This window comes from Leptonychotes weddellii, chromosome 13 (genome assembly GCF_054177405.1).
Source record: "Leptonychotes weddellii isolate Sample4059 chromosome 13, ASM5417740v2, whole genome shotgun sequence".
NCBI lineage: Eukaryota > Metazoa > Chordata > Mammalia > Carnivora > Phocidae > Leptonychotes > Leptonychotes weddellii.
Genome location: NC_138381.1, coordinates 53,905,288 through 53,928,868, shown reverse-complemented (window position 1 = coordinate 53,928,868; position 23,581 = coordinate 53,905,288). Strand labels below are relative to the sequence as shown.

Below are 23,581 nucleotides of genomic sequence, written 5' to 3'. Positions count from 1 at the left end.
GGGTATTAAAGAGGGCACGTACTGAATGGAGCTCTGGGTGTTATACGCAAAAATGAATCATGGAATACTACATCAAAAACTAATGGTGTAGGGCGCCTGGGTGGCTCAGTTGGTTAAGCGACTACCTTCGGCTCAGGTCATGATCCTGGAGTCCCAGGATCAAGTCCCGCATCGGGCTCCCTGCTCAGCAAGGAGTCTGCTTCTCCCTCTCCCGCTCCCCCCTCTTGTGCTCTCTCTCTCTCTCACTCTCTCAAATAAATAAATTAAATCTTTAAAAAAAAACCAAAAACTAATGGTGTAATGTTATGGTGATTAACATAACAAAATAAAATTTAAAAAATTTAGGGGCTCCGTACCCCATTCCAAATTTGAGGTTTGCATTCCTTCTCAATCAATGTCCTTATTTTAACAGCAGATACTCTGTTAGATGGGGAATTCATTTTGCATTGTAATTCAACCATTTTGCAGGATGAGACTCTGGGTTTGGTTTTCAGCAATCTCAGCTCTGCATCTACAGGAGATGAGTTTCTTTAGGGCAGACATAAAGACTTTCAGGTTATTTACGCAGAGCTTGAGCTGGGAATCTGAAGACCTGAGCTCATCCTTTTCTTTCCGCTTTCTCCAGCATAGTTAGCAGCAAGCAGTCAGCAACCAGTCAGTCTAATTACACTTGTTAATTCGACAAAATTAAGTCATCAAATATGTGATCATCCCATCAAGAACCTTATCTTTTATAAATACTTGGCATAAGATGGTAATGTTCTGCATTTTGCCTATCTCTATTGCCACATCATATCATGGGTTATCAGCGCCCTTTTCACCACTGGAAATAGTCATTAATTAGTGCCTTTAAATCTAATCTGATTAGGGAACCAATTCCAAGAACACCATAACCAATTCAGAAAACTAATCTTTAAGAATCTGTTCCTCTAGAACCACTCTGAGCACCAAACTCTGAATCAGACAAGTTTCTTCAGAGATACAAAGCCAACAGGAAAAAATATATACATATATCTCAATCTGTCTTTAGGTTGATCTATATTTAGGTAAATGGATATTTATTTCTATGTATTAGAAATCTATTATTTGATTACTTACCTAAATAGATACAGATTTATTTTAAGGAGTTGGCTCACAAAATCATGGGGGCCAGCAACTCTGAAACGTGTAGGGCAGATTTGCAGGTTAGAAACTGGCAGAAATCATAGCTATAGGCTTGAGGATTTTTTCTTCTTGAGACACTTCAGTTTAAAATTCAGGCCTTCAATTGATTGGATGAGGCCCACTCACATTATTGAGGGTAATCTCCATTACTTAAAGCAAACTGATTGCAGATGTTAACCACATCTTATAACACCATCACAACACCTAGATTAGTGTTTGATTAAATAGCTACGCAGTATAGCCTAGTCCAGTTGACATATAAAACTAACCATCACACATAATGAAGTTAGATTTCTCAACTAAACCTTACTTTCAACTATACCAAAAACTTTTTGACCAAGAATACCTTATGTGCTCCAAAAAGGCAGTAAAATTTCAGTAGGACCACTTTGGTGAGTGGACTGGAGGAACAGTCCTTCCTCCAAGACTGGAGAAACAAACCTTCCATAAACCACCTCTCCTACCTCCAAGAATACCATCATGCTTAGGAAGCTATAAGATTGTATCTACATTTAAAAAATTTTTATGTTTAAAAAATGTGATTTTCAACTGCACAACAGAAATCACACTTTAAAATTACACTTCTGAGTGCTGTCACTTTGGAAACTAATGACTTAAAAAGAGGGATGGTGTCTACTGATTCTGTTGCTTACCTTTACTTTAACCAGAAAACTTGCAAGTTACTACTCCATTTTCTCTCACTGACAAAAGTATAATCCAAACCAGGAGACTCCAAAGCAGGCTGGGTGAATAATGAGCCATATAATCAAAACAGTGCATAAAGAAATCTTATAAATGGATTGAAATAAATTCTCTATGTCCTTAAAAAAAAAAAAAAAGAATTTTTAAAACTTTTCTTGGCAATTCATTCATTAAGCACCCAGGTATCCCAGGCACTGTTCAAGGCACTCACTGAACAAAATGATGATCCTTGCCTTGTTGGAACTCACATTCTAGCACGGTATCATCTTTATCGAGTTATTTTCTCTCTGAACATAATAACCCAAGCATCAGGAAGTATCAAGAAATTTTCTGAAAATCTATTATATGGCAGCCAACTTCCAGTTCTGAGGCTGGTCTTCCAGCAGGCACTATTTCATTATTAGCATAGATTCTGGTCTCTGGAGTCAGCCTGCCTTGGTCCAAATCCTAGTTCACTACTTACCAGCTGCTTGACTTTGGCCAAGTTACTTAACCCTCATCTTTAAAATAATAATAATAATAATAATAATAATAATAATAATAGCAACGACCCCACTGGATTACATAAAAATTAAATGAGTTCCAATATGTAAAGCACTTAGTCTGGCACATAGAAGGTACCAAAATATTATCTATTATTTTAATTCAATTTTCAGAAAACCAGATATTACTCAAGGAATAATGGGGAAAAATAACATCAACAGTAATTTTAAAACAATTTTATCTAGCCCATTCACTCCTTCCATTACTACTACATTCAAGAGTTCTTCTATTCTCAACTCAAATTGCATGACTTTCAGTTAAGTTTGATAAAAATCGTAAGATGTGATCTCTATATTTCTCATGCATGATATTAATTCATGGTGGAGTTTATATAAACACATAGTTAAGAAGTTTTTAATTTAATGAAAAAATTTCTTAAAAAGTCAAAATTAGATTCATTTTTCCTAAAATTACCACAGCAATTATCTCAAGAAACCTTAGCATCAGAACCAGCAAATACGTGCTACGTCATTGCTTAGTTCTAGTGGATAGATACGTATATAGTACATTCAATCTCTAGGACCTATACCTTTGCAGTTGTCAATATTCATGAACTGAAATTAATTCTCAACACAGCTCATTGCATTTAATAAAAAGTACAGGCACAGTCATCTGAAATTGATGGCTCATCCTCATTTGTTAAAAATAGGCCTCATTCTTGGTCCAAAGTTATAAAGGGTCAAGAACCTCAGAAAGGTTAATTCCCACAATTTGGAAGGGACTTGATTGTAAACTACAGGCTGCAAATGTTGCCATTCCCAACGCGAAGTCGCATTAATATAACTACCTACTGAGAAGTAGGAAGGCCAGTAAAACTTACGTTTTCAAAACTGCTTTTAATGGGATCAATTTTGGTAAAGAATTCAAAATGAAACTGTAAATCTAATCACGCTGTTTTTACGCCATGAAGGTGGAGAGGCGCTGAGGCACAACAACGTTAAAACGTAACTCATCAATAACCTTAGTTCACAGATACAGTTCCGACCCTATGTCTCGCGATGAAAGGCCTGAACTATGGAGCTTCCGAGTTTCAGTAGAGTAAACGCCTTGGACTCTCTAGTGGAAATCTGAGGGGATGGACAAAGTGCGTTTTCTCCCCCAACCATCCCATACCAAAGTCCAGCCAACACAGAATACTACTATAGCGTTTCTCAAGAATAGTGATGGGCTGCCCCCTCTCTCCAGAATCTGATAGATGAGAATGGCCTTCTTGAAGGGAGGTATGGCAGGGATTCCCAAATACAGCAATAAAGAATGACCTGTCAGTTCCTAAGAAGTAAGATGTTGCTCAATTTTAACACAACTCCCAGGGCGGGGGCTCCCAGGACCCTCCTCAGCCATCTTCTGACGTAGGGAAGAGCAGAGGGTGAAGGGCTACAAAGCAGAAAGCTGAAAAACAGTCCCCCAAACAGTATTTGCCGAGCCACAGGCCTGCCAGAGAAGGGCGGGGGTGACCTCTTTCGGCTGCCAGGGGTGGCGGGCGGGCGAGTGTGGAGAACCCCAGCCCCGCAGACGGATTCCACGGCGTAGCCTGAGCAGCGGTGGGCGCGGGGCATGTGTCGGGTTCGCGCCCTGGTTCTGCTCCCCAACGTGCACCGGGTTGAAGGTGCCCTCTCGACTCCTCCACCCCCTCTCCCCCCCGCGCAGTTCCTTAGAGGTCTTGGGCCTTCGCTACCTCTTAGGAAATCGAGGCCACGCCGTTTCTCGCCGCACAGGCCGAAAGACAGCTCTTCTGATGCTCACTCAGCAGAGTGACCTGATCGAGCGTGGGTCAGGGTGCCGGAACTCACGGGTCTCAGGCGAACACTCGCTGCCCCCCGCCACCGCCGGCACCCCCTGACCCGCCAGCCGCGCCCACTAACAACGTGCTTGCCACTGCTCTTGCGGCTCCGCGCGTCCCTCAGCGGGCCCCCCGCGCGCAGCACGACGGGACTCGTAGTTCCGGCGCGAAGGTCGAGAGACCCTCCACTCGCAGCCGAGAGTGGAGACACGTGACCCGTCCACTCCCCGGAAGTGGCGTAACAACACACGCGTGGCGCCGACCGCCGCTTCCGCAAACAGAACCGTGGATGGCTGTGTCGGTAAGTGTGGAGTCTGGAACTCTGGCCATTCTTCTTTGTCTTTAGCCCCTCCGTCGCCGTCGCGATAGAAGGGGCACTCCAACTCCTATCATGGGCTCACTTCGCGCTAGTCCTGTTCCTTCAGTCCCGGTCGCTCGAGGTTTATTGTGCACCCAACCCGAAGCTAAGTGGGCAGTACTTGTGGGAGTCGGCGGGCTCTGTTGCTCATTCAGACCGAGTGAGCCGGGGTCTGGAACAGCCCTAAGAGCTGTCTCAGGCCGCACCTCAGCGGTGCTGAGAAGGCAGGCTGGGGGAGGGATTGTCGGATCCGAAGAAGCGTCTGTGTTGTCTTGAGTCTTGAGTGGCGGATCGGAAACGTGAGCCGGAGGTTTAGTGAGAGCTAGGCCGCGCCAATGACGGAAGAGGGTGATCTTGGCTGAAGATTTCCCTTCTCGCCTCTGTTGCGTCCTCTTAGGCCTCCCGAGTTGACCCCTGTTTAGCTGGCGGGTCAGGGTGTAGAGGTTATCCTGCTTGAGGTTAAGCCTGGGGGTCCTAGGGCTCGGTCGTTCTTTGAGAAACTGAAATGGAGACGGGGCCTGCCTCAGAGGTGTGACTGGAAAGCCAGGTCGACATGCCTATTTGGATATTTAATGTATTACCATCTCTGTGTCAGTTTAATCATTACCCTAAGCTCCTTCCTCGAGGATTCTGAGGGGCAACTCTCTTTAGTTTGGAGTTCTTCATTATTGCACTTTGATGCCCAGTTTTTATCTTTGTTACCCATTTCTGCGGTCCTTTAAATTCTGTGAGGTTTATTCTGAGAATCGGTTATGTTTTTTATGACATCCCATCTGTGGTAATAGAGTTGTCTAGACATTTGATAATTCGGTGGCCAGTATTACTACATAATCATTTTAAACTGTTATTCTGAAAATTAAATTTCTGGGTCCCCCCCCCCCCGCCCCGATTCAGTTCTTCCTAGTTTGGCACGTCTTGATATTTTGTTACCTACACCTTGGGTAGTGAAAGCTAATATCCCTTGAAACCCTTCCTGGTTTATAGTGACTTGTTTTTACCCATTCCCTTAAGCAACTTCATTTCTTATTCTATTTCTTCACTCAAAAGACTTTACCCCCACCTCTTCATAAGTTTCAGGTTTTGAATTTGCTGAATCTCACCAATTTTTGGACTTTTGCTCTCCCTTCTCCATTTGGTTTGACTAATACAGCCTAACATTTTAGAAGTGGTATATAGATTGTAAGCTTCTTGAAGACTAACCACATAGTGCCTTATTGAGATCCTCTGTAGTAGGAGTATAGTAAAATTGTCAAACGACTTAATAAGTTCCTGTCCCATAGTTCACTTATTTCTCTCTCCCTTCCGTTTTACACATAGGCCTATGAACATTTGAAGGAGACTTAATAGTCATTAAGTTGCAGACTGGGTCTTGAAATTTCTTGTCCAAAGCTGTTTCTACTGTCTTCACTTTCTAATTCTGGCTCATTATGAAATAAGGATTCCAGAAGTTAACTGTAGGTTCCCAGACTTCTGTTCTTGGTGCCCTTAGTCTCTGAATTTTTTTTTTTTCCAAGCATCATTAGGTCAGAAGAAATACCCAACAGGTTTCACTTAATAAATAGTTTAGTCCAAAGAATTTAGTATTTATGTCTTAATAACTTTATTTAAAAAATAATACACAAGTTGAAAGGAAAAAATAATGTTTGTGTTTAATTCTTAGTTAACCATGAGGGCTTGCTAATGGGATGTGTACACCTGTTGGGTACTGTACAATTTCTCAGGCTTTGAAATCAGATTTGACGTTGCCAACTTCATTTCCTGTTTCACACTGGTTTCCTGTGGTGCCACCAAAATCTCAACTTTGCAAAGTTCTGGTATCATTGAAAGGAATGTAGTGTAATCTTCTCAGTTGAAACTGTGCTCTATTTGAAGCTGTATTTGTGATATCTTCCAGATGTCAGATATCAGGGTTTCCCTTAAAATTTTAAAATATCCTGCTGTGCCTGTACAAGTTTGTTATGGTGTCCAGCTCACAATCTGGGAACCAAGGCTATAAAGTAAGGGTCAGAATAGAAATGGAACTAGTGCAGGGTGCCTGGGTGGCTCAGTCGTTAAGCGTCTGCCTTCAGCTCGGGTCATGATCCCAGGGTCCTGGGATTGAGCTCCGCATCGGGCTCCCTGCTGTGCGGGAGGCCTGCTTTTCCCCTCTCCACACCCCCTGCTTGTGTTCCCTCTCTCGCTGTGTCTCTCTCAGATAAATAAATAAAATCTTAAAAAAAAAGAAATGGAACTAGTGCTAGTGTAATACCCCCCCCACCCCACCTCATCTGTCAGTTTCAACGCCAGTAATGACCTTTATGGATAGGATCGCTATGTGTGTTTAGGGATTATAATTAGTACTTCCATATTAGCATATTCAGAGATTCATCTGTAATGTATGCAGTTAATGTTTTCAGTATTCTCTCTATAATGAGATTTTTTTAAACTCCTAGTTGATTACTGAAATTAAATGGCTAGCTTCTGGTTAAAATTGTTTTGAAGTTTCAGCATTAGTGTTTACAAGTAACATCAAATTTTTGCCATTCCAGTGTTAGTTCATGAAGTTTTACCATCTATTTAAGTAATCAAAAATGGAAAATTCTGCAAAAGCAGAGGAGTGTGAAAAGATCACTCTTGAAGAGGCAAAAGCATCAATAGATTTGGAAACAGAGTCTTCATTCAGTATTAATGAAAACACAACCACTCCTGGGACTGGGCTTTCTGAAAAGGCTCCTATCTGTGGACAAGTAGACACACCAAAAAAGAGAAAAATGGAATTTGAAGATGATCTTATAAAGGAAAGTTCTAGTTGTGGGGAGGATACTCCAACCAAGAAAAGAAAACTTGATGCTGAAATTGTCTCAGAGGAAAAAGGTTCTGGTGATGATGAAGGCATTTCAAGGAAAAGAAGAATGGAAACTGATGATTTTCCAAAAGATGAACCTTCTACTGGAGATGGCACACAGAAAAAGAGAAAAATAGAACTTGAAGATGTTCCTGAAAAGCAAAAAGTATGTTGAGTGTATCTTTTTTATTCCTAATGGAATGTGTCATTGAAATGTGGAGTTGTGAAATAATGTTTTTTACGTAATCTTAAACCTTAAGAATGTTCTATTTGTAATAGATAATGTCTTAAGATAGAGTAGGCTTTTAACTCTTGCAATTTAGTTGCTTTTATTTAGGTGAAACTTCTGCTAATCGAGATAATTTTTATTTAAGAACTCTTATTTGACTAGAAACTTGAAAGCTAGTTTTTATAGTTTGCTTTTCTTCAGTGTTTTAAAAACAACAGGTGTAAGTTCCAGTTGATATACTTTTTTCCTTTTTTATTATGTGTTCATCACTTTCTTGTGTCAGAAATAATAGAGATTATGACTTCAAAGATAAATTTCAACATTACACCCAGCTTTAATGTGATTCCTTTAACCTATGTTGTTTCCAGTTTCTCATTGGGGTAGTTACATACAATTTTAAGCCTGATATTTAGGATAGAGAGTACAGAACAAGGGACAGCAAGTTATTTTCATCTGGCGATACCATATTACGAAGGAATCTGAGGCAGAATATGAATTTGGATAGAAGGAGTACTTAAGTGAATGAGTAAAAATTCTGGCATCAGTCCTGAAGAGTAAAGTGTTAGGCCAGGTTTTTGTCATTGGTAGGGTGTGAATCCTTGTAACAGAGAGGAGCTTGTATTATACACAGTTTCAAACTTTACTAGCAGCAGAACCCTTTTTTCCAAGTAAAAATATTAAACCTGGTATGTAAGATGGGTAAAAGATGAAGCACTTTGGTTGAACAGAGAAGTGTGGGAATTTGAAACCCTTTACCTACTGTGGCATTTTTGCAGAATGCTTGGTGTCTTAGGTCGGTAGCACAAATGGAAACTGTTGGAATAGATTAAAAGAAAAAACAAAACAAAAAACATTGACCCTGACCATACCTTAATGAGTTCTAATTCCTTTGTGTGTGTTTTCTCATTTAATGCTTACATCAATTTTATATAATAATATAACTTATTCCTATTTTATTCTCTTCTAGGAACCCAATGCACTGACTGACATTTATTGAATTGAATAAATCAGAACTCTGGAAGAGTACTGGTTTTATTAAGACATTGACACCAAAATTATACAGATGAAAGATTGAGATGAAAATTTTAAACCAAGAGATGTTTTTAAAAATAGGGAACAGGGAGAACAGATCTTACGTGTGATTATAATTAGTAGGATTTCTGTCATCAATGCCATTCCTTATTAAAGTTTACCGATTTCATTAGTATTTTATCCTTGTATAGGTCAGATGCTCTTTTAGGCTTATTTTTGCCATGTTCTGATCCTTAATTTTGTTCCATTCTCTTATTTTCAGAACTTAGAAGAGGGACATAGTTCAGCAGTGGCTGCCCACTATAATGAACTACAGGAAGTTGGTTTGGAGAAGCGTAGCCAAAGTCGTATTTTTTACCTAAGAAACTTTAATAATTGGATGAAAAGCGTCCTCATTGGTATGATTGATTGATTTTTGATTTATAGTTTGGAGTTTTTTATTTCAGCTTATGTTTCATTTTTTTTCCCCCAAATGATTATTCATATGTTAAACTATTAAGTCTTTAATTCTTATTCACTTAATTATCAAGTCTTGACTTCGTAAAACGGGAGCAAAAATTAAAACTAGACCTTCGAGGTAATTCTTTTCATATTTACTTTTGGACTACATAAGATATTTATGAGAGTTTAATTGATATCAAGTTCATAAGTTAATTAGGCTTTCAAAAGGCAGTATGCTCCTTTTATACTTAAGATTATCTAGTGCTATTAAGTAATTATTCTATTTTACTCTAATAGTTTTGGAACAGTGACATAATGTTGGATTAAGTATTCAGCTTCTATTAAGTCAAGAAAATGGGCAGTGTCATGATTTTTCATCTCTAGGCCTTTAATGAGTCAAAAGGTCATGTGGTGATTTTTCATTGAACTTGTTTTTCTTGTAAAGTGTCTAGGGAGAAATAAAAGTTTACTTTGAGGCTTGATGAAGACATTCAACTTTTTGGAGCCAACATTTTATTTATGGAAACTCATCTTTAAAATTAAAATGGAAATCAGTGGTGGAAATATGATTCAGAATATATTTATTGCTCTGTATATCTAGTATATTAAGTAGTCGGATTCCTTATGTGAGTTTAGAGAATTTTTCTTTTTTTATTTTTTAGATTCTATTTATTTGTCAGAGAAAGAGCACAAGCAGGGGGAGTGGCAGGCAGAGGGAGAAGCAGGCTCCTCACTGAGCACGGAGGCCCTTGTGGGACCTGAGCGGAAGGCAGATGCTTAACGACTGAGCCACCCAGGCGTCCCGAGTTCAGAGAATTTTTAAAAGCCAGTGGGTTTTGAAGTTTTTCACAGTAAGATTTTGGGTTGTTTTGTTTTTTTAAAAGTCAGCCTCAGAATAAGAATGCTTTTGGGATTACACTAGAAAGAATAAAGTGCTAGTTATGGGTACTTTCTACTAGTTTTGATGATAATTTACTAATTTTTATTATACTTATTTTTTTTAAAGATTTTTAAAAAATAATCTCTATACCCAATATAGGGCTTGAACTTAAAACCCCGAAATGAAGAGTCACATGCTCTGCAGACTGAGCCAGCCAGGCGCCCTAATAATTTGCCTTTTTTTTTTTTAAGATTTATTTATTTTAGAGCAAGAGTGAGAGAAAAGAGAGAGCACGAATGGGAGGGGCAGAGGGAAAGAGAATCTCAAGCAGACTCCCTGCTGAGTGCAGAGCCTCACACAGGGCTTGATCCCTCAACCCTGAGACCATGACCTGAGCCGAAATCGAGTTGGATGCTTAATTGACTGAGCCACCCAGGCGCCCCAATAATTGACTAATTTTTAAAGATACATTATTCATTCTGAATAGTATTGGGAGTGGGAACGAGGCTCATTATTTCAAACACATATTAATACTTTCTGTCTCACTTTTTAATATTCATGTTTTATTACAGAAATATGATTTATTTGTCTCTGCTAGTTTTCAGCTAGGGTAATTGAATGTTGGCTTGTCAACCCCTCCCCTTTTAAGGGTTAGTATTATGGCATTTTTAGTCTATACTTCTTAGGTAATCTGTGGACCCTAGTCCTAATTTCTTTTTGTTTATTTCTTTTCCTCATCATCCTCAGTAATACAGATAACTCCTAGGGTGTTTTTTCTGATGGGTCATTTATTCATGTATTTATTCATTGAATAAATATTTTAAGTTCAACCATATTTTTCACATCATTAGTTGTATTATTTTTATAATCAGGGTAACAGGTCAATTTTAAAAAGTCTTAAGTCAGACTTAGCAAAAAATTTTTCTCTCCACATATTTGTGCTATTCTTTCCTCCTTCAGCTGTTCCAGCAACTCTCTTAATGGGTGCTTTGCTATCTGCACCTGTCTTTCTGGTCCTCGTGTAATCCGTGTGGTCTGTGCCAGCCTCCCTCTCTGGCTTTTTTTCCCTTTCTCTTCTCAGTGCCCATTCTTTGTCATTCATTTTCTCTTTCTTGTTGGTACTTACAGCTTAGTAACTACTTGAGTACTATTCTTGAATGTGATAAATATATCTTTGAATAATGTTTCATGATTTTCCCTCTTACTAGTCTTACTGTGTGGAAATAAAGAGATTTTACAATGTTTTTTTACTCACTCCATATTATTTGTTATGCTGTTTTTTTTTTTTTAAAGATTTATTTATTTTAGAAAGAGTACTTGTGTGCGCTCACATGGGTGGGGGGAGGGGCAGAGGGAGAGAATCCTCAAGAGATCCCCCACTGAGCATGGAGACTGACGTGGAGCTCGATTCTAGGACCCTAGATTATGACCTGAGCCGAAATCAAGAGTTGGCCACTTAACCAACTGAGCCACTCGGGAACTTCGGTTATACTGTTTTTTTTTAAGATTCATAGCAGAATGTTAAATATAGAACACTTGTGCTTCTGTTGAAATTACTTTAAGATCCTATGGACAGTGAAAGGCAGTCATACAGAATTTTTTTTTTTTTTTAGATTTTCTTTATTTTAAGAGAGAAAGAGAGCATGAGTCGGGGCGGGGGTGGAGGGCAGAGGGAGAGGGAGAAACAGACTTCCCGCTAAGCAGGAAGCTCGACGCAGGTCTGGATCCCAAGACCCCAAGATCATGACCTGAGCTGAAGGCAGACGTTTAACTAACTGAGCCACCTAGCTCAGTGTGAATATTTTAGCAGTCAAAATAGTACACACATGAAATAAGAAGTGTTAAACTCAGAGTAATAAAGACGGGAAGAGTAGATCTACAATTCAGTATTGTATCAGGTTTTAGAATTGCTGAATACTTCAATTGTCTAAGAATACTAATACGCCTTTAACTAATATTTGAACCATTTGGCTATTGATGTATGGGGTCCTATGATACTATTCGTTGCTTATTAATGTGATTGTTAGATTGGGATGAAAGATTTCATTTTTTATTTTAGAGTGTTTAAGAATTTTGGTCACAGTAAAATTAAGAGGTATGTATATTTTTTGGACCAGTTCTTGTATTGGTTTTGGTGGTAAGCCTGACATGTTTTATAAAAGTCAAGCAATCTTATGATCCCATAATTATTTTGATTTAGTTAGGTATATTATAAGCTAAATGTTTAGTTTTTAGAAAGAGAAAACTACAAAAATTATGAGTAATTTTTTTTTCTTATGAACAAGTGTTGAGTCTTCTTGTATTAATTAGAATTTAAAATGTCTGCTATTCATTGTTGAGTCAGATTCTAAAAGTAACCTTCAAAAACCTGTCTGAACTTTCTAAAATATCAGACATAGACTCTTTATAATGTTAGAGGATCAGGTCAACTAACTCTTAGTCATATTTTGAAATGTTCCCCAAAAGTTATGAATTAATTACATAAATGAACATGTAATAGTTTATAGGAAGTGTCAGGTGTCAGTAGGTTATTAGGTATAACAGTTTATGCTATAGTAAAAATGGAGAAATAGTAATTTATTATTATATTTCTTTTAGGGGAATTTTTAGAAAAGGTACGACAGAAAAAAAAACGTGATATCACTGTTTTGGACCTGGGATGTGGTAAAGGTGGAGATTTGCTCAAGTGGAAAAAGGGAAGAATTAACAAGCTAGTTTGTACAGGTAAGATAAGTAATGACATGGGCAAGAATAATTTGTGATCAATCAGGTAATTGGAAAATAACAGACTCTCAGTATCACATGACACTAACATATCTTATAAGAAGGTATCTGGGGCTATGTGTGAGATTTGTGTTTTTTTAATGAGTTTTGAGACTTTACTGATGGTATTACATAATGTAGTTAATAAGGCTGGGATAACTTGTCCTCCCTAAAAGGAAGGAAGTAATCAAAGATAGAGTCATGTCTAAAGCACAACCTTGAAACTTCCACTGGCCAAAGATAGGACAGTTTCATTATGAAAAAGAATAGTGATTTCAGTGGATCAAAATATATCAAATAAAGGAAAAAAACTCGTTCACCCTTGGAAGTTGCTAGGAAACTTACTTGTCGTTCTGAAATTCATAAATTAAGGATTGGGGTATCTTCCTTATCCTATGTGAACTGTACTTCAAGGTGACCAAATGGTTAAAAAGGGAAATTCCACTCTATTAAAAAATCAAAATGAACAAGTGCAGTAGGAATGATGAAAATCACTATTTTCCACCTGTGATGAAATAATAGATCTAAGCAACAATCATAAAAAGTTGCTAAAACTATTAGGTGAGAAAGGTTGATAGGAATTTAATAACTGAATGAATCAAGCACCTGAACCCACTGGTCAGCCTTAACACTAAAGTGGGACAAGCAGATGTTATATTCTTCCAGTGAGGTGAAGTGCATAGCACCACCTGTGAAGTGACCTAAATTAGCACTTCTCAAATTTTTTGGCTTTATGAACACTATATGCCCTTATTTTATTTTATTTTTTTAAAGATTTTATTTATTTATTTGAGAGAGAGAGAGAGAGCACATGAGAGGGGGGGAGGGTCAGAGGGAGAAGCAGACTCCCCGCTGAGCAGGGAGCCCGATGCGGGACTCGATCCCAGGACTCCAGGATCATGACCTGAGCCGAAGGCAGTCGCTTAATCAACTGAGCCACCCAGGCGCCCTATATGCCCTTATTTTTAAGATTGAGGATCACAGAAAGCTATTGTGTGTGTGGCTATAGCTATTGATTATAGAAATTGAGAATTAAAAAAATATTTTTATTCATTAAAAAATAAAGTTTAGCGAGAAGACTGGCACTTGAAAAATATTTTTCCAAATACCTTTAGAGTGTGGAATAATAGGAGACAACTGGGTTTTCACACCTGTTTCTGCATTCACTGTGTTGAGATGTGTTATTTGATGAGTAGTTGTAAAATGAAGGTCTATTTTAACAGTCCTTTCGGATGATTGAGCAGATTCATCTTTCATACTGTATCCAAACTCAACAGGTGGTAGTTCCTTAAAGGTAGTTATAGTGTGGCATCTGAATCTGTATCAGTGAAATTTTTGTATTCTGTTATATTTAAATCCATTGGTCTGTCTTGTGCTTTGAATGGATCTTTTGCCCTGCAAGATTTTGTAATATTTGGAAAATAGCTTTCACTAAAGTTATGCAGATCTTCTAAATGTTGACATCAAGAAATCACATTTTTTTAATGTTACCACCAATCAGAAAAGTTTTAAGTATTGGGAAGATGCCCAGCCCATGGTGGTAGATGCAAGTGTTTCAAATTATAATTCTCACTGGAAATCTCAAGTTTTATCATTGGTAACAAATACTGTCTTTTATTTTTCTTGAAGTGAGAGGCTCACTTTGTTCATTTTCAGGAAAATGTCTGCCAAATTATAAAGTCTGAATAACCAGTTTGTCAGTTGTTCTTTCAAGTGAAAACACTTGTCTGTGAACAAAAGTGGCTAGTACAGCTCACAACACAGTCACACCAGTCCTGTTTAGACTTTGTTAGGTAGCACAGATGTTCTGTTACTTTCCATTTCATTACACAGAATATTGAAAAAGAGCCAAGAGTTAATAAAATCAAGTTTTACTGCTTTATCAAGAACATTTTTAAATGAAATTGGGTTCTTTTTTTTTTCCCATGCTAGTTTATAATGGTGAAGAAGATAACAATCAAGTATTACCTGTATCATTTGGTGCACTACTACCTTGTATTCATGATAAGGTGCCAGTTTTACTTTCCGTTGCTTTTGTACCATCATTGCAAATCTCAACACAGGAAAGAGCAAATAACTTTTTATTAAGAAAAAATAAACTTGATATTTTCAAAGTTGGGCCTCGATATTTTCAAAGTTGGGCATATAGTTTAAGTTTTATAATTCAAATTGGAGTCTAAACTTTCTACTTTTAACTTGGAATAAGCATTTAAAAATCATGATAGAACTTTTCTGTTATCAGTACCTATTGAGAAAGCTTTTAATCCTTTTGAAAAATAATAAGGCATTTGCATTGGAACAGATACTTTCTTTTGAAGGAAATAGAACCTTTTTGCTTTTACTAAGGATAGATTTCATGCTAAAGTTTATCAGTTAGGATTATTGTCTAGATTTGGGCCATCTTTGCATTTACATTTTATCTCTGTGGGTCTTTGTTGCCAGTTACTAACTCCTGTCCCCCTTCCAGATATTGCTGATGTTTCTGTCAAACAGTGTCAGCAACGGTATGAGGACATGAAAAATCGTTGTCGTGATAACGAATATATTTTCAATGCAGAATTTATAACTGCTGATTGTTCAAAGGTACAGAATTTTTTTCAGTTTGTCAATTTATGTTTAATATTTTTAGTTCGGGTGAATAATGCATTTTAAAAACCAGTTAGTTCTTTTAAAATGTACTTTGAAACACTAAAAATCTCAGGACATGTCCTTTGAGTTTCAGCTAGAAATTCTATTAATGATAAATTTCCTTAAATGACCCACTGAGTACTTCTGGGAGTTTTTTGTTTTTAATAATTTGAACTTTATAAATCATTTGTTGCTTTTCTGTTCAGACAAGATTTATTTTCCAGTATTTTAAAATAGAACTGAATTTACATTTTGTTTACCTTGTAATTTATTAGGATTTGATGTTTTGTACTTTCCACTTGTTTCTGAATTTCTTAACAACTATGAAGTTAAACAGAACTACGGAGGCACTTAATGAAAATCTCACCTTAAACTTTAATGCTCTGTCTGACTCATTAGCTCATTAAACTATTAGGGATATCTTTAATCCTACACGTTTTGTTTGTAGTTGTGAAAGTGAGATGGAAAAGTGATAGTATACTGCTAGAATGTTGGAAACCTTTAAAAACACTTTTGCACTTTTAAAAAGTGTCCCAAAGGCCAGCTTTGTGTTTTTTTTTTTTAATCAAAGTTATTGTTCGACAACATTTTACTTTAGCTTTGAAGTAAAGCCAAATGTCATATTTGGTTGATAGATTTTGAAACATGATTTCATCCTAGTTTTTAAATTACTGTGAAAATGGAAATCAAATTCTGTTGAACCAGAAAGAAAAGATCATTTCATTGTGGACCTCATTATACATAATGAGAGAAAGGATAGGTGGTTGGGAAGGCATGTCTACTTTTATTTTAAGGACCCTAATTCTAGAAATTAACTTAGTAAAAAGTTTTTATATTGTAGTTAACTTCAAAATCTTGACCCTTTTAATATTTAATTTTGTTTCAGGAACTTTTGATTAACAAATTTCGTGACCCAGAAACGTGCTTTGACATCTGCAGTTGTCAGTTTGTCTGTCATTATTCATTTGAATCCTATGAGCAGGCTGACATGATGCTCAGAAATGCTTGTGAGAGACTGAGCCCTGGAGGCTATTTTATTGGTACCACTCCCAATAGCTTTGAACTGATGTAAGTGCTTTTAATATATTGTGGTTTATAAGATACTCAGAATTAAGCTTATTTTAAAGTAGCAAATGTTTATCAGAAATAGAGTTTATAAAACATGTCATGTTGATCTTATAAGGGCTGAAGTACTTTGATAATATACTTGAGTAGATATTCAACATTTAAGGTCAAAAGATAGATTTACAGATGAATCTTTAAAACATTTTTACTGGTAAATTGGAGACCGATGCTATATCCAGCCAGAGGTTATAGTGCTACACAAACTCCAGATCAGATACTGAAAGACTTAGCCAGTAGTCATGATAGTGCAACCTATTTCCAGCCTAATTTTAGTTGGGAGATTGTTAATGATCTGTTAATGTACTGCTTCTTAAAAGTAGCTCAGATCCAGTTAAAAAGCTGATCAGGTATCTTTTAAAAATTGCATCCTGTAGTTTTTTCACATGCATAATCTGATCAGAATAAGTCTGAGCTAATAACTTTAATCTTTTTATTTTGGTTTGGGGATAACCTTTAATAGAAGACGCCTTGAAGCTTCGGAAACAGAATCATTTGGGAATGAGATATATACTGTGAAGTTTCAGAAGAAAGGAGATTATCCTTTATTTGGTTGCAAATATGACTTCAACTTGGAAGGTGTTGTGGATGTCCCTGAATTCTTGGTCTATTTTCCATTGCTAAATGAGTAAGAATGTCATTAATCTGTTACTCTTCTCTTTATGCCTTAAGAGAAATAAAAAAAATTAGTATTTCTGCTTATTCCTTATTTTAAATGGAACCCAAAGAAAAAGTATAGACTTGTAAAAAGAAAAAAAAAAAGACTAACCTCAAATTTAGGCTTATGCCATAGCCTCTTATAGCCTTGCTTATTTAGTTTTCTTTCATCCTTGGAATTACTTTATCCTGTAGGTAAGAAAGGGAGTCTGTTGCCTTCATCTTGTGGCAGAAAATAGCTGACATTGCAAATAGTGAAAGTTTTTTTTTAAGGAGTTAATAACTTTGGTAATATAAAATGAGTCTTCATAAAGCAAAGCTCCTCCTTTGATGAGGATAGGTATTACAAGTTGTTTTACATTTCACTGTAGCTTTGAACTTGCCTATGTCTCATAGGCAGTATTGATAATAAAATCCTGATTCAAAAAGAATGTATTCACTCATGCACCTGGTTCTAGGTGTCCTAGTAGACTACAGACATAGGGAAAGTTGGGATACCAGGCTTCATCAGATAAGGCTTCAAGGTCTTATGAGACCCCTGGGTCTTAGGGTTTCCCTGAGAGGGAAAATGGAAGAGTCGTAAGGCCATGTCACAGTTGACCAAACTTGATTTCTTACTTTTAAAAACAAGTCTTTTGTTAACTGAGGAAAGAGAAGAGCTTTATTTGCTGCTTATTTTGAGTTTGTGATTATTTGAATTGTGCCTCAGTCAGGTTATAAAATTATAGATAAAAGACTTTTAGGATTCTACAGTATATAAAAATTTTATACAATAAACTATAACATTTAAAAATTTAAATCATTTTTCCCCTTAACATTAGTAAACTCCTATGAAATGTTTCTGCTCTTTACCTTTATAAAAGGAGAAATTAAATGTTTTTAATGTCATTACATGTGTTTAGTTTTTGGTTAACAAAGTTGGTAATTTGAGTAGGCCCAAAAAGATAAAGGATATAATGAAAGTTTTTTTTTTTTTTTTTAAGATTTATTTATTGGCGGGGGTGGGGAGGAGGGGCAGAGCGAGAGAGAATCTCACGCAGGTTCCCTGCTGAGTGCAGACCCTGAGATCATGACCTGAGCCAAAATCAGGAGTTGGACATTTAACCAACTGAACCACTCAGGTGCCCCATAATGCAAGTTTTTTTAAATGCTAGGAAGCACTAGCAATCTTTTCTACTTAATTTGCCTAATGGTGATGCACATGTAAAGTTACAAGTCATCACTATAATATCTAAATTTTTAAAAAAATTATTTAGTAAGACAGTTATACGTTCAATGAGACAGGATCTGAAAATGCATAGGATTTTGAGATGCCCTTTTGCATTTTTATTAAGAAACTGAACAAATAATTAACTTTTATGTGGCAAACCTATTCAAATTGGTCAAATTGAGTCTTACTTCTTTGTAATTATGATATTTCTCAGGTGTAAAACTTGATTTTATTTCTGAAGGCTTATTTTGGAGACTTATGGTAGAAAATGAACTGCCTAGAATAAAAGAGACTCTTTACTCATGTTGTCTTTCCAAGAAGGGCTAATTCAAATCATGGGGAGCACTGCCTTACATATGCCTCTTACATATATATCCCAGTGGCTCTCAGATATCTTCTTTTTCATTGTCCTTTCCCCATTATCACCTCATAGGCCTTCTCATCGACCCTTTCAGAGTTAGTTTCCCTTCATCTCCTCCTTTACCTGCTACCTAAGATCATCCCCAGCCCCCTTATGTTGTCAACAGATACAGATACTATAAACTTTGGCAAATGCAGTAGGAAAAAAAAAACAGTATAACAAGGAGAGCTAACATAACTGAGTATTTAAGGAATCCATCTGTGAAGAAGTGATGTTTAAGCCAACATCTAAAGGATGAAAAGAAGTTCACCAATTGAAGACTAGAAGGGAGAATGTTCCAGGTATAGGGGCAGTATATGTGAATGAGCTGAAGGAAAACCATTGTGTGGGTTGTAAGGAATCAGGGCCCAAGTGGCTCAAGATGAGGCAGCATTATTATCATTATTATTATTTTATTATTAAGCTCTATGCCCAGTGTGGGGCTTGAACTCATGACCTGGAGATCAAGTCACATGCTGTATGGTTGTATGGACAGCCAGCCAGGCGCTTCAAGGAACCATTTCTTTATAGATGACCGCATTAGAGGTCATGCAAAAGGCTTTTGAATTGTGTCCTATTAAGTGTGCTAGAAAGCCAGTGAAGGGTGTAGATGAGGGAAGTGACACGTATGTATTTTTTGAAAGCTCAGTCTGGCTGCAGTTGGAAAATTCGTTGAGGGAGAGTAAGAATGAAAGTAAGGAAACAAGCGAAGTAGTATAGCTGAGTGGTGGTGGTAATTAAAGCAAGATGGTGGCCAACGAAGGGTTAAGAAGAACTATTTGAAGAACATTTTTAGGTAAACAGAGGACGTAGTGGTGTGTGGAACATTGGGAAGAGGATGGTGGCATGGAGGACTCTGAGGTTTCTGGCATGAATCATTAGATAGATTTACTGAAATAGCAAAGATTGGCAGAACAATCTAGTGGGGTTCAGCCTTGATTTGGGAAGGTAGAGAATACCTGTGACACATCCTGGTGGAGATTTCTAGGAAGCAGTGGAGTAAATGAGTGTGACAAGAGAGAGCTGAGCTACAGATAGCTGTTGGCATGCCTTGTGAAGTCAGGGAAGGGAAAATGAGTAATGCTCTGGGCCAAACTCTTCAGAATATTAAAATTTAGAAGTTGGGTAAAAGAAATTTGTAAAATTGCAAAGAAGCAGCCCAAGATGTGGTATAAAAATTAATAGTGTATCTTGCCAGAAAACCCAAGAGATGAAAGAGAATATTTTAAGAAGGAATGGCAGCTGTTTTTAATGCCACTGTGAGGGATCAAGTTAAATAAAATGGAATTAATAGAAAAGTGTTCCTTATAGCTATTCATCCCCATCTCATAGCCTTTCGTTTTACTTCCTGACCTATTTGTTATAGTAATAGAGTTTCCTGTGACTCATTGAGATTTAGGATGCATGTTATGTATAGATGTAATTACTGGTATGTTACTCTTCATTCATTTTGTATCATCCTGTTGTGAATTTATAATGATAGCTTTTTTGGTGATGCCCAGACATTGTCACTGTTGTGTGAAAGTAAACTTTAGAGGAATTATAAATATTTTGGAAATGTTTTCATTAAGTAATCTGTTTTGGACAGAATGGCGAAGAAGTACAATATGAAACTAGTCTACAAAAAAACATTTCTGGAATTCTATGAAGAAAAGATTAAGAACAACGAAAATAAAATGCTGTTAAAACGAATGCAGGCCCTGGAGGTAGGTATTTAGAAAAGGTATAAATATTCCACATCTTCGTAAACTTGCTTGACTGTTTCTGAGATTCCTTTTAAGGCTGTATAGATGCTCAATATTTATATAAATCACACAGATTATTTTGAACCACTCTAGACTCTTCAGCACCTAGGACAGAGCTCATTACAGAACCTTTCCTTGGTGGGTACTCAGGAAATGAATGAATGAATGAGTGAGTGAGTGGTGCTATCATCAAATTCTATTTTCTAGATAGTACGCCTTTTTAATAGGATTTCTTAACCTCAGGACTGTTGGCATTTGGGACTTTAATTTTTTTGTTGTGAGGGGCTGTTCTATTCAACAACATCTCTGTCCTCTATGCACTAGATTTTAGTAGCACCCCTGCCCCCAGTTGTGACAGCCAAAAATGACTCCTGACAGTATTACCAAATGTCCCCTGGGGTACATAATTGCACTACTTCTTCACAATATTGCCCTTTCTTTACACATTAGTAATTTAAAATCTTCCTGGCCAGGGTCTAAGATGAGCTCATACCATGACTAATTTTGTTCTTTGCTGACTATCTAGCAAGATTCTGGTGTTTTAGGCCATATTGTTGCTGGGACCTGCTTCTGGACTCCTTCCTGCTTTCCCTAATTGCAGCAATGACAGCTTCTATACAAGTTTTAAATATAGTGGATAGCCATTGACTAGTTTGTTTTCCTTATGTCCATTTTCAGTATTTAATTAAGTCTAAAATAGTGAACATTTTTATTCTTGATCAGCAGGGTCATATTAATCAAATGATCATTAAACTTCTTTAGAGAGTTCATTCAACTTAGAATATTTTTTAAACTACTTTAAGCATATACTTATTTATTTTGCTAATTACCCCACAAAGTAGGCAAAACAGTCACCTTCCATATTTTAAAATGGGAAGTATGAGGCCCAGAGAGGATACATGACTTGTTCAAGGTCACAAAGCTATTAACCTTCATATTTTCTTTAGTTTTTATAGGTGGTTTTTAAACAAAAGTCTCCTGCTGTAGTTGCATCCATACAACTTTCCCAATTTGGACTGGAAGGGTCCTTTTTAAATCCTAAATTATCTTTTGAAACCACTAAAATGTTACATTCTTCATTGGTTGTATTTCCTATATTTTAGAATTAAGAATATTTGTATTTGCTTTATATTAGCAGGAGAAGCTTGTTTTTATTTTGAGGGAGAAGAAAAAACTAGAAAAAGTGTGTGTACAAATCACCACACACACACATGCCTGTAGGTTGTCATCCTTGGTGCTTTGCATGTACAAAAACATGTACTTAAACAGCAGACAGCTAAATTTCTAATATCTGAGCTTACTGTAGGATACATATAAAGCAAGAGAAAAGAGAAGATAGCGAAGTAGACATTTCTGGATCATTTTCTTAAAAATTCATCAGGAAGATCTAGGTTTAAAGTGGTTCCTTGCTAGCTGGTTTGCTGTAAAAAGACAAAGGAATTGCAAAGAACATATAACCTTTGTAAAGTAGATGGTTGTTAAAAATATTAAGTATTCTTTGTAATTCATTCTGTTTTGATTTACATGTATTACAAAGCAGGGCACTTCATAGATAAGGGGATGCTACTTGAAATGGATTAAAAGTAGTGCTTGAGGTAATCTGAATAAACATTTGGCCAACATAGCCTTAAAAACAAAGCTCTGTGTGTATGTGTGTGTGTGTGAGTGTGAAAAATATGGAGATTGCCCATAATTTGGAGGCTGGATTATTTTCCTTATCTTTTTTTTTATGTTATGTTAATCACCATACATTACATCATTAGTTTTTGATGTAGTGTTTGATAACTCACCGCTTGTCTACAACAGCCAGTGCTCCATGCAGAACATGCCCTCTTCAATAACCATCACCAGGCCAACCCGTCCTCCCACTGCCCTCCCCTCTAGAACTCTGTTTGTTTGTCAGAGTCCATCATCTCTCATGGTTCGTCTCCCCCTCCGATTTCCCCCCCTTCATTCTTCCCCTCCTGCTATATTCCTTTTTCTTAACATGTAATGTATTATTTGTTTCAGAGGTACAGGTCTGTGATTCAACAGTCTTACACACTTCACAGTGCTCACCATAGCACATACACTCCCCAATGTCTATCACCCAGCCACCCCTTCCCTCCCACCCCCCACCGCTCCACCAACCTTCAGTTTGTTTCCTGAGATTAAGAATTCCTCATATCAGTGAGGTCATATGATACATGTCTTTCTCTGATTGATTTATTTCGCTCAGCATAACACCCTCCAGTTCCATCCACGCCATCGTAAATGGCAAGATTTCATTCCTTTTGATGGCTGCATAATATTCCATTGTGTATATATACCACATCTTCTTTATCCATTCATCTGTTGATGGACATCTTGGCTCCTTCCACAGTTTGGCTATTGTGAACATTGCTGCTATGAACATCAGGGTGCACGTACTCCTTCAAATCCCTACATTTGTATCTTTGGGGTAAATACCAAGTAGTGCAATTCCTGGATCGTAGGTAGCTCTATTTTCAACTTTTTGAGGAACCTCCATACTGTTTTCCAGAGTGGCTGCACCAGCTTGCATTCCCACCAACAGTGTAGTAGGGATCCCCTTTCTCCGCATCCCCGCCAACATCTGTCATTTCCTGACTTGTTAATTTTAGCCATTCTGACTGGTGTGAGGTGATACCTCATTGAGGTTTTGATTTGGATATCCCTGATGCCGAGCGATATTGAGCACTTTTTGATGTGTCTTTTGGCCATTTGGATGTCTTCTTTGGAAAAATGTCTGTTCATGTCTTTTGCCCATTTCTTGATTGGATTATTTGTTCTTTGGGTGTTGAGTTTCATAAGTTCTTTATAGATTTTGGATACTAGCCCTTTATCTGATATGTCATTTGCAAATATCTTCTCCCATTCTGTCGCTTGTCTTTCGGTTTTGTTGACTGTTTCTTTTGCTGTGCAAAAGCTTTTTATCTTGATGAGGTCCCAATATTTCATTTTTGCCCTTGCTTCCCTTGCCTTTGGTGATGTTTCTAGGAAGAAGTTGCTTCGGCTGAGGTCGAAGAGGTTGCTGCCTGTGTTCTCCTTTAGGATTTTGATAGACTCCTGTCTCACATTGTGGTCTTTCACCATTTGGAGTCTA

General features: G+C 37.2%; 2 protein-coding genes across 3 annotated transcripts in view; one reads left to right on the top strand and one right to left on the bottom strand.

Moving 5' to 3' along the window:
* MIMS1 (mitochondrial inner membrane scaffold 1) overlaps positions 1–4,286 on the bottom strand; it is a 39,815-nt gene extending 35,529 nt beyond the window's left edge. Inside the window, exons 1-2 of one of the 2 annotated variants that reach the window (XM_081801598.1) lie at positions 4,085–4,286; positions 1,099–1,158 (exon numbers count right to left, since the gene is read on the bottom strand). The gene's annotated coding sequence lies outside the window, so the exon portion shown is untranslated. The remainder of the gene's footprint in view (positions 1–1,098; positions 1,159–4,084) is intronic. The other variant, XM_006744835.3, reaches the window with a different exon arrangement.
* A 76-nt stretch (positions 4,287–4,362) lies between these two features.
* RNMT (RNA guanine-7 methyltransferase) overlaps positions 4,363–23,581 on the top strand; it is a 37,099-nt gene continuing 17,880 nt past the window's right edge. The window contains exons 1-8 of the mRNA XM_006744834.3: positions 4,363–4,490; positions 7,076–7,537; positions 8,895–9,030; positions 12,552–12,677; positions 15,184–15,299; positions 16,231–16,412; positions 16,930–17,094; positions 20,322–20,439. Of these exons, the coding sequence (XP_006744897.2) occupies positions 7,118–7,537; positions 8,895–9,030; positions 12,552–12,677; positions 15,184–15,299; positions 16,231–16,412; positions 16,930–17,094; positions 20,322–20,439 (1,263 nt within the window). The 5' untranslated portion in view covers positions 4,363–4,490; positions 7,076–7,117. The remainder of the gene's footprint in view (positions 4,491–7,075; positions 7,538–8,894; positions 9,031–12,551; positions 12,678–15,183; positions 15,300–16,230; positions 16,413–16,929; positions 17,095–20,321; positions 20,440–23,581) is intronic.